This window comes from Mytilus trossulus, chromosome 6, assembly GCF_036588685.1.
Source record: "Mytilus trossulus isolate FHL-02 chromosome 6, PNRI_Mtr1.1.1.hap1, whole genome shotgun sequence".
In the NCBI taxonomy this organism is placed as follows: domain Eukaryota; kingdom Metazoa; phylum Mollusca; class Bivalvia; order Mytilida; family Mytilidae; genus Mytilus; species Mytilus trossulus.
This window is the reverse complement of record NC_086378.1, coordinates 59,259,287-59,271,228: the sequence shown is the minus strand read 5'-3', so window position 1 is coordinate 59,271,228 and position 11,942 is coordinate 59,259,287. Positions and strand designations below refer to the sequence as shown.

The 11,942-nt window shown below is 33.5% G+C and overlaps 1 protein-coding gene across 1 annotated transcript; it reads left to right on the top strand.

Annotated features, from left to right (window-relative positions):
• The first annotated feature begins 10,284 nt into the window (after positions 1-10,284).
• On the top strand, positions 10,285-11,187 carry LOC134722855 (uncharacterized). Its single transcript, XM_063586487.1, has one exon. It carries the CDS (start codon positions 10,285-10,287, stop codon positions 11,185-11,187), a length of 903 nt encoding a protein of 300 aa, XP_063442557.1.
• Positions 11,188-11,942: the final 755 nt, after the last annotated feature.

Below are 11,942 nucleotides of genomic sequence, written 5' to 3'. Positions count from 1 at the left end.
GAATACAATTAGGTATTTTTTTATGTCTCTGATGTTAACAATATTAAATACAAAACTATTAATCAACACAAACAATTTAACGCTCTAAGCATCTTATACTGTTATACTATTTTTTTACTTTTTTTTGGCAACCAATTTTATTAAGAATTAAGGCGTCTTCTTAGAGGTCAGCGTTCATCGATCGTAAACACTGTTGAATTCGGTTTACATGAGAATTTTAAATATATACGTATCCGTCCGATCCGTGCCTAAATTTGATTTACTAATCGATCGATGACCGTTGTCACGGTTACTCTCACATAGGTTATTTGGGTCACCGATCACCGATCACTCATCGATCAGTCAAACATCCGTCACCGATCATTCACCAATCAGTCAAGTTCACGCCCAACAGTAACGCGTAAGGTTGCAAGTACTATATTAGGAAAACAATAAGACTTTGATGCTTATATACAGCGTATAAAATGTTCCTCTTGACGAGCTCTACATTTTCTATAGTAAGCCCAAAATGTCCGAACGTCTGTTCAAAAGTTACAACGGGATGATTTTTAAAAGTATAGTATTTGTGTATATCTTTTTAAAGGTAACAGATATCAACCTACTATAAACTGCAAAGATGATCTACTATTCAAGACCTTCAATTTGAGGTCAATGTCAGGTCATGATGAAATTTCAACTTGACCTTCACATTATAATATGACCTTGATCTTGTGATATTTGAAAGGTCAAGTGGTCCTGAGTTGAATGGTGCTAGTCCCATGTCTCTTCGTCTTCCGGTTCTCAAGTTTGGTATTGCATCATATATTTGATGATTTATTGTGACCTTGGTGAACTTTAAAATTGTCCCAATTCTTTTTCTTTAGTGTTTTCCTTCAACTGTTTCGACTTTATAAAAATGTACTTGCACATGTACATCATGTAAGGCCGTGTTCACACCAAACGCCGTGTACAGTAAACATGTTTACATTTGGTTTAATGAACTGTACACTAGTTTCACATAAGATTTGTCCACATCTATACACCTTGTTTAGTTACCTGTACATAAGATTTGTTCACACTTGTAAACGATATGTCATTTAAATGTTCATTACGTAGAAACCGAATTCAAACTTTCAAACAACTTTTCTAGCAGACAGGGAACGACCATTTGACTTTAAAAAAAAGGGGGATGGATTTTTCCACAATTTGATTAAAAAAAATTGGGTCATACAGATGATTAGAATGAAAAAATATTCTGAATCCAAAGTTTCCCCATACATTATAGTGTTAAATATTGAATTGCTATCATCGAAATAAATATTAACTTTCGCGCGAGAAAAAAATCGGACTCAGACCCCCCCCCCCCCCCCCCACCCTTTGTTTTTAAAGTAAAGTGGTTGCTCCTTTATGAAAGTAATTCTGGATGATTTGCAGTAGTTTAAAGATGTCTCGACTACGCATTAAAAAAAAGGCTGCATCAGCTTGCTTATAGACAGAGAAAAAGAATTGCGATTTAAAGGATCAGTACATTTCTATCTTTTCTGTTTGTTTCAAATGATATTTTTTCTACAAGTTTTTCTTTGGCAAAAGAAGAGGGTGATATATTTTTTTTTTATTTCTAATTGTATTTTAACGGATCTGAGATTCTACACAAACAAACAAGTAACCTCACCCTTTTTCAGTAATGCATTAATGAGTGAATCGGTGTTTGAAAAAATACCAGTGGCAAATATTTCTGTCAAGTGTGTACGTCCAGTCGATATGGGAAGCACAGGCACTTGTTTCTGTCAATATATGGTTTACTATCCATACCAGTAGAGAAAAAAACATTTTGTACTGGTATAGATAGTAAACCATATATTGACAGAAACAAGTGCCTGTGATGGGAAGACCTTTTCTAATAAATTATGTGTTCGGCAAAGATGATGGATGCGTCTTGATAAGGGGCTAATAAGGCTACGTAAAGTGTTTTATAACAAATAAATATATCAAGTTTAGACAAATATTTCTGTAAAGAACTTTATTATTAAGTGTTATAAGTATCAATTTTATATAAAAATCGTTTCTTTTTTACGTATAAATGGAAAAATTACAGTTCGGAATGCCTAGTTTTGTGTACGACTATCGACTGCATGTAGGCAAAACATGATTTAAACTACATGTAAACATTGAGTTTTATCAATGGGAACGTAATTATGTTTAGTTTATGTGTGAGTTACACTTACATAACACCGAGTTTAGGTCAATGTGAACACGGCCTAAGTGTAATATACTACATGTAATAGCAACCAAGCTACCATTAATAATTGATGACATTAAGAAAAATATAACAGTTACATTTATCATAAATTTGTATGTACATTATAATCAATTCTGTTTTTTATTTCACTTGTTTTAATAAAAAAAAATTCACACACATTTTTAAGTCATTTTCTTGAAGTTTTACGTATTTGGTTTACCCCATCTGACAACAACATGCATGACATGATTTGTATCCTCCCACAACATTTGTTTTTAACATAAACAAACAGATAAAATAGTTGCAAAGGTTTTATGTGTTTGTTTCTTACTTTCTCCCCGTTTTAGAAATATTTCAATATAGTGATTTGTTTATTCTGTAACAGTGTTACAGGTCTGATAGTATCTTATAATGAACACCATGTTGTAAATCACTTATACATGGATATGCAATTCAGAACCTGTAATTCAATTAAAAAGATAAACTGCAACCCACCAAACAAAATTGATGCTATATGTTGTTTCTTATTTATTATTTATAACAGTTGATGTAAATGTCCTTTGGTTTTGTGAGTCTTTGTTTACTCCTTAGTTGTGATTGTTATTGTCTTTACGAGTTGCAAAATTTAAGCTTTTTATTATTAATACTGATTTTTTTTAACTCACAAATAAAACATGTTCCCCAGACTTAAATATATGACAGTTCATAATTGATTGCTATAGTGTAAAGACGTCGTAAACAGTCTGGGAAAGCCAAAACTATATTCGATAAGAAGATCAATTTATCAAAATGGTGTTCAACAAATTCATGTTAAGAAATAATTCAGTCAAAACCCAATATTTGAAGATCTTATTATAAGCACTGTGTTAAAAAATTACATTTCACGTACGAAGTGTTGTTTTGATTATATACATCAGCATGTTCAAGAATATGTGTATTCAAACTTTATAACTAAACTTAGGGAGTCAACTTTTAATGCAGGTTAAACAGGCTAAAACAACAATATGTGACTAAATATAAATACGGAAGATATTGCATGCAATTTATTTCTTCAACTTTTTCACATTTTTTCATACATTAGTATGTATGCATCTTTTTTATTAATTGCATCTTCTGCTTCACAAATTTTTACTCTAGAATCGCTTATCGTGTACCAATTTGATTCTCTTATGGTAATTGACTCATCAGTTTTCTTTTTATTGTTACAAGGAGGACGTGATATGCCTTTGCTCTCTAATTCCTTTAATCTACACTCTATTTTATCTTTAATTTTTTCGGGGTCCTTCCACACTGTTTTGCACAATTCATCGTACCAATCAGCTGCGAGTTCCTCAGCTTTTATATAAGCAATATAGTGACCGCCATGTAGACTTCCGGAATGTGCCACTACTCCAAATAGACTGTAGCTTAGTTTTGTAGACCCCTAAAAATTCAATCACTTGATCACTTCATTCTTATTTCATCATAGAAAATCACTTGTTAATAATGAGTGTTCCATAAATAGATAAAATGATAATTATAGACTTCGTGTGATCAGAGAACAATTGAACCAGTTTTCCTGCAACTGATGTGTATTTCGGCAACAAATGTCTATTCATGATCAGTGTTAGCATACATCACATTTTGAGCACAACGTTTTGAAACTTTAATCAACTTGTTGATTTGTTTGAAGCATCATAAAATTAAGGGTATTTCTTCTGATATCACTCGTGTCGATTCAAATTCGTGATATTAAAGGGACATTAGCTGTTAAATGTATTTAAATGACTGATATACATGATTAATAACATACTAAAACGTATATCCAGAACTCATAAGGTCTAAAATTTACAATTAGAAATGCATGGGCCTGATTATATTTACCAGCATGTAGTGTGTACTTTTGTATCTACGTCGAGATGACCTCTAACGACATTCGACGGTAACATTACTAGATATGAAGATATAAAAATCAACGTACAATTGAATGTTTCTATGTCAATTTGATAACAAATTGTAGGTTTAAAAGTAAGTTTTTCATCGTTTCAGACTATGTGATGAAGATTTAGTCTGAATCTTCCCCTGAGTATGTTATACAGAGTCTCCATAAAGTATATTGTTGACCGCCGTGGATAGTTAAGTTGGAATTGATAGTACATTGCAATATTTTATTTATAGAATATGTATGGTTATAGTATACAAAAAACGCGACAATAGTTGAACTTGAACATTAACAAAAAAGTAACGGCTTTTGGACAAAAGGAGGTGATCTAACAAAAATCCTGTTCCCTACCTTTGTTATTTGATACCTATCTAAGAATTCAATAGTCATAAAGTCCTAAGAAATGGGAATTGTAGATATACATTTCTTTTTTTAAGTTATAAAAGTCTTATTTTGCAAAGATCCGCACTGATTCTACAAGAATATACAGTGAAGATATTATTAACAAATTGCTGGACTTTTTAATTGACTGCATATTTCATCAGTTTGGAGGATTCATATTTCAACAGACAGTTTGTATTCAAGTGTGACTAACTGTGCACCCTTTCTGGTCAACTTTCGGTCGACCTTTGTTTGCTCTCGTAGGAAGCAGATTTCCTTCAGAACCCTCTAAAAGACAAGAAACAAAAAGCACCTTTCAAATTTATTTTATTTTACTTTCCGATATATTAATGATGTTTATGTACTGAAACCATATTTCAGTCATTACTTGCATCTCATATACCTTAGAGAACTTGAAATTAAAGATACTTCTGATACAAGAAGGACTGCTTCATACTTTAATATTGCTATACCAAGAGTGAATTTACATTGCTACACGACGTGTGCTCGGTATTTTGTACATTATACATTCATGTATATGAAGTTTTGTTATGATTTCGGTTGAATAATGTGTTATGTTGTATCGTTTTTCATTCAAATAATTAAAAAAAGTAATGCCTTTCAATACAACAAATATCATGAAAAGTGTAAAACAATGTGTATAACGTTTGAGATTGCATGTTAGATACCATGGCAACGTAAGCACGTCACATTTTTAATATTATGTGGTGTTTGTTGTTGATGAAATATGTTCGCTGTTGTTTTGCAGTTTGTATGTTGTGTCAACTTTTGTATTATGTGTTTGTTAGTTTCTGTTATGAACGTTTTTGTGTGTGTTTGTGCCCTGTAAAAAAGTGTTTTAGCGATAGTTTTTAACATTGTCATGACACGGAAGGTTAAGCATGCCATTACACCCGGTTAAACTCCTTTTTTAAGGCCTGTACACAATCAGGAATATTGCAGTTGTTATCAGATAGCTCGCTTCTATGTGTGTTTTTAATATTCTGTGGTGTTTGTCGTTGATGGTGTATGTTCGTTGTTGTTCTGCGTTTTGCATCTGGTGTGTCTACTACTATTTAATGTGTTCTTGAGTTTATCTGGAATAAATTGTTTTGTGTAGGTTTTTTTTTAATTTCCTGTATGAAGTCTTGAATATGGCAGGTGCTATAAGACAATTCCTTTCAATGTGTGTTAGTGTTTGTTTTAGTTGCACTTTGGTATTCCTGATGTCACTGTCTTAATAGTTTGTATTTCAAACATTTATTAATTTATGTATTTGTAATGTATTCAGTTGATAATTGGATATGTACTGTTTTTCGCGGTGTACGTATTTTCACGAATTCTGCGGTAGGTATATTTTCGCAAATATTAATACACGCGAATAAAAATACAGCTTAAATAAATGTAAAACTTCAAAACCTATATATGACCCTTATTTACAACATTCACCAGCTGGTTTCCCATATGATTAAATCATTTGAACTGTGTAACTATTAGAACAACACCTGTAATCCAAACAGAAAATCAACTAAGGACAAAATTCGAAATCCCAGTTATATATATACCCATCCTCTTTTCAAAATTTATTCTTTAAATAGCGGTTTCAAAGTAGAAAGTTTAAGATCAAATCTTATTCCATCCACTTTTACGGCACATCCGCGAAATGAAATGCATGCGAATTTGGCAATACCGATTGCGCGAAATTATGTTCACGCAGAAAAACATTTACAGTAATTTGTTATGTCGTATAGTCTGTTGTCCAAATGATACCAATTTACCTTCAAATACTATAATCATGAAAATTGTGAAAGTAAATGAATAAAACTCAAGATTGCATGTTAGGCACGTAAGCACGTCATTGTATTTGCTAGTATTTGGTGTTTGTCGTTGATGAAATACAGTCTATGGAAGGTGCGATGCGATAAAAACTTTTCTTATATCAATGAGCGATATTGTCTAATATCAATTGTAAACATGCAGACATTCCATGCGGAAAATGTTGTTTTCGTCAACGAAAAATTAAGAAAATACTAACTTTAAAACTTATTGTTCAAATATAAACAACTATTGAGTCTAAATATACATTCAGAAGTTAGTTAGAAGCTAAAGTTTATGTCCGTGTAAAATTTGAAGTGCTGTGTTTTCTTATATACATAAATAAACAATGCGATACTCTTAAAATATAAATGCGATACTTTTAAAATATCATAGAGGTGTTTTTGTAATATTGATATTAGTAATTATTATAGTCTTAATATTTGACTGCTGTATCCATATTTTGACAATTTTACCTTTTATGTCTGTTTTGTTCATGCATCGTTGTAAATATGACAGAATTTGATGATACTGTCATACACGAGACAGGTTTAGCGCAATATAACCAGGTTAAATCCACCATTTTCAAAATTTGAAAATGCCACTACCGATGGGGTTTAATAAACAATGTCGTAATCAAATAGCTAAGTATCAAAATCATTGTGCATATATATATTACATTTAGAAAATTAATAATGAACGCACCGAAATAATATATATCAGCTATGCTCGCAACGCATGTATGGACAAAGATGAATCATACTGTCCTCGTTCAGATTGATTCGACAAAATTTGGCCTGTGCATTTTTGAATCTCCTTTTTATACAAATTAGACTGTTGGTTTTCCTGTTTGAGTGGTTTAACACTAGTATTTTTTTGGTTCCTATATAGCTTGGTGTTCGCTGAGAGTCAAGGCTTCGTGTTTAAGGCCCTACCTTGATCTATAATGGTTTACTTAAAACAAACTATAACTTCGATGGAAAGTTCTCTCATTCGAACCCATACCGGCACCATCTTCTTAATATATCTATAAATCTTATATCAGATAAACCCCTTCTAAATAACTGGTTTCCTGTCCTTCAAAACGCCATTTGGGTGCTGAATCTTTTGTTAAGTGCAATATGAACAAACACACTTCTAAAGCTTTAAAGGTAACGACAGTTATGATGGTACAAGAACGATTACGTCAATAAAAATACCAAATAAACAGCACTGAACGATCTAGATGTATAAATATAGAAAAAAATATATACACATTTCTAACGTCAACAGACATTTACATCTTATTCATTTGTTTTCTAAACATTTTTTTAGTATCATTGAAGAAATGAATTTATAACAAGCGATACGGATTGTTATTTATACGATCGATTACTAATTTCGAAATTCCGTCATTCTGTTACAAACCATTATACGGAATTTTTTTTAAAACGCCTTCAGATATTGGGCTGATTTTTGTTATGTGAGTTAACCATGATGAGTAACAGATCAAGTTTAGATTTGTTCTGCTTGGCTAATTTTTGCCGAAAATACGGGCTATGGACTTTGATAAATTGTTGAAAATCTCAGTTATACAGACTTTTTTTCTAAATGCTTTCAGATATTGGACGGATTTTTTTTTGTATTTGAGCTAACTATGATGATTTGCAGGGTAAATTTAAAATTGTTGAAAATCACAGTTATACTGACTCTTTTTCTATACGCCTTTAGATTTTGAGCTGATTTTTGACATGTGAGACTACCATCATGTTTGTGTCCACATTTGTTATTGAAATTGCAGATTTTTCAACATTTTAAGACGGGACAATTCGTGTTGCTTTGACATATCTAGCTTTTGTCTGTTTAGATATTACCCATGTGATGGTCTATAACAGTGTGACCTCAAGGGCAGATCCGTTTTCAAAAGGGGGTTCCAAAACTAGGATAAAGGGTTGGGTCCAACCGTATGTCCCAATTCAAATCCATTGATCGGCCACTGGACCTATATTAGAATCTAATAGGTTGGTAGTCTATCAACAACCGCATTTAAATTCCAACATTGCATCATCATTTCAAACAGAATTAGTCGGTTAAACCATGTGATTGAAAACAATAGACTGAACAGGTTGTTAACACTTTCAAATATCAATAGGATCAAGCAACATTTTCAAAATGATAAGATCGTGTAAGCGTTAATTTTGTGACAGATACGAAATTTTAGTGATATTGATCCTCAAACATTAAGCCGGCCAAGAACTAAGTTTGTGGATTATGTTTGCGGTTCTTTTGACATGCATTTTGACGTGTCATCGTATTAATTTTATATTAGAAAACTATAGCAGTTATATTAGAAAAGTATCGCATTCATAAATTTTTGATATTAAACAAATATCGCTATGATATAAGACAAACATCACATCTTCGTTCCTTCATAAAAATGTAAACATTCGTCTGAGATTTCCCACAATGCAACTCGTTGATATAAGACAATATCGCTTATTGATATAAGAAAAGTTTTTATCGTATCGCACCTTCCATAAACTGAAATATGTTCGTTGATTTGCTGCGATTTGCATGTTGTTTCGACTATAATATCATGTGTTTGTGTATTTCTCTGTTATGATTGTTTTTGTGGGTGTATGTGTCCTGTCAAGAGGTGTATTAGCGATATCTTAAACAATGTCATAAAGCGGTAGGTTTGGCATTCCATTAAACTAGGTTCAACCTATCATTTTTTCTTAAAATGTCCTTCACCAAGTCAGTAAATGGCAGTTGTTTTCAGATAGTTCGTTTTTTGTGTGTTGGCGTTTGCTTTTGTTGCAATTTGGTGTTCTTGCTGCTTCTTTGTTTTTCTCTCCTATATAGTTGATATGTTTTTCTTAATCTTGGTTTGTTACCCGGATTTGTTTTCTCCCAATCGATTTTACTACTTTTAAACTCCTGTATGATAATTTTGCCTTTATTATTTATTCTTTTATTACTACCATTGCTGTCAATCTTTTCTGTTAAATCGTTTATTGCAACGTAACATATCTGCTGATAATTGATTGAATCGAAGGTCGCATAATTTATTAATCAATACTGTAGAATTTTCACTTAAAATTGAATAATTTAAGAGCGATGTTCTTTGATCATTTTGACAAATTGAACCAAATTGGCTGCAAAAAGCGAATTATCATTTTATAATATATCACTTTCAACATGTGATGATTGAGTAAAAAGTCATATTTTTTTTTTTATCTCGTAGCTAGTATCCCTTTAAACGATTAAGATAGTCCTTCTTTAATCTACTGATATATTAGTAGAAATAATTAACTATTTCTACCATTTCATGTATTAGTCTGAAGAGACAGATGGCATTCAGGGGAGACTGAAACCAGGGTGTGAAGGAACACCTTATCAAGCTACAGAACAGAATAAAGAGTAATACCCCAGGGTCTTCCAAGATGGGGAAAAGAGGGACCCGTTGAGCAGGACAAAACGGTAACAACTCGGCTAATCCAACGGACTTTGACTGGAACAACGGCAGAAACCAAGTGTCATTGTGGGAAGGTTTGCAAGAACTTTGAAGATAAACCAGACAAAGACTAAGTGTGGATCTGGGAAGCAGCAAAGGGAACACACAGTTAACACTAATGAGACAACGGAGGACCACAGCCAGGAAGCACACCACAGTGCTGAGGACCTCTTACCTAATGAAGCTACCCAGATCAACATTGAGAAGGAGTATTGGAATCAGCAGAGAACATCGACACCTTCAGCAGACAGCAGGAAAGAAAAGATACAATGGCCACCAACAGATGATAGGAGATGGGAGATCTTTGATGAAGACCTAGACAAGATCTTGGATAACACACTTACTGGAGACGTACAAAGAAAGATATCAGCATAGTCAACTATTGTATATGCAGTAGGACAAGATAAATTTGAAGTTAGTAACACCGGAACCAGAGAAGGCACTCAGGGTAACATGAAACATAACAGACGTCAACAAGAAATACAAACACTCAGAACCGAAATAAATGATGTCACAAAGCAGTATAAAAGAGCAAATGAGGAGGAAAAAGAAGGATTGAATGAGTTAAGATCAATACTGAGGGAAAGAAGAAACAATCTACAAAGAGCAGAAAGAATCAGAAAAGCAAGGAGAGAAAGAGGGAAGAAGAGAGCAATGTTTGTTGCCAACCCCTACAAGTTTACCAAAGCAACACTGGACGGAACAAAGGCGGGTTTAGTAAAAAGCACGACAGAGAAATTGGAAAAACATCTATCAGAGACACACAGCGACGAAAGGCAGTGGGAACATCTAGGTAACTGCGATAGGATAGAAAATGTACCAGAACCAGAAATACCAATGAACACTAAGGAACCATCATTGAAAGAAGTGTCAGATGTAGTGAAGAAAGCCAGGTCTGCATCATCACCAGGACCAAATGGCATCCCGTTCAAGGTATATAAGAAGTGCCCAAATTTTGAAACACCTGTGGAGGCTACTGAAAGTAGTTGTGAGGAAAGGGAAGATATCATCATGTTGGCAGAAAGCAGAGGGGTGTTTTATTCAAAAAGAAGAAATGTCGGAGGACATCACACAATTTCGGACAATTTCCCTCCTAAATGTAGAAGAAAGATCTTCTTCTCTATTATGGCTAGAAGGATGACATCATATATGACAGATAACAACTATGTAGACACTTCAGTACAGAAGGGCGGAATACCAGGATTCTCAAGATGTATTGAACATACAAGCATCATTTCAAAACTTATTCAAGAGGCCAAAGTGAACAAGAAAGATCTGACAGTAGTATGGCTAGATTTGGCGAATGCCTATGGTACTGTTCCTCATATGCTGATACAACAATCACTAGATCATTAACATATTCCCGACCACTTTAAGAAAGTGATAAGAAGTTATCTCAGTGGGATTGAGCTGCGATTTACAACAAGCATATTTACAACAACATGGCAGAAAATACAAAAAGGAATAGTTACTGGGTGTACCATCTCAGTTATCTTGTTTGTCATGGGAATGAATATGATTATTAAATCTGGAGAGAGAGAAACTAAAGGGCCGAAAACATCAGGCAACCACCAAATAGAGTGTTCATGGACGACTTAACCATCACTACAGATACCCATGTTCAGGCTAGATAGGTATTAAAGGCATTGGAAGAGACCGTAACATGGGCAAGGGTGTCTTTCAAGCCAAAGAAGTCTAGAGCTCTAATCATAAGGAAAGGGAAGAGAACAGACCAAGTCGAACTGAAGGTGCAAGGAGAAGTCAATCCATCAATAATAAACAATCCCATCAAGTGCTTAGGAAAATGGTATGATGACTCTCTAAGTGACAAAAACAATATTAAGAGAATTGAACAACAGGTTTCAGAGCGAATGATAAACATCGACAAGACAGGTCTACCAGGGAAATTATACCAAAATGGTCTCTTGCCAAGGATATCATGGCCACTTATGCTGTACGAAATATCATTGACAACAGTTGAGATGCATGAAAGAATCATCAACAGACATCTAAGGAAATTGTTAGGTGTCCCTCCAAGTTTTACAACTGTAGGACTGTACAGCAGGACCGCAAAGTTGCAGCTACCATTTACATCTCTAGTGGAAGAATTC

What these genes read in the sequence shown, in the direction of transcription:
- LOC134722855 (XM_063586487.1), top strand. Translation starts at nt 10,285, where the DNA reads ATGAAACATAACAGACGTCAACAAGAAATACAAACACTCAGAACCGAA.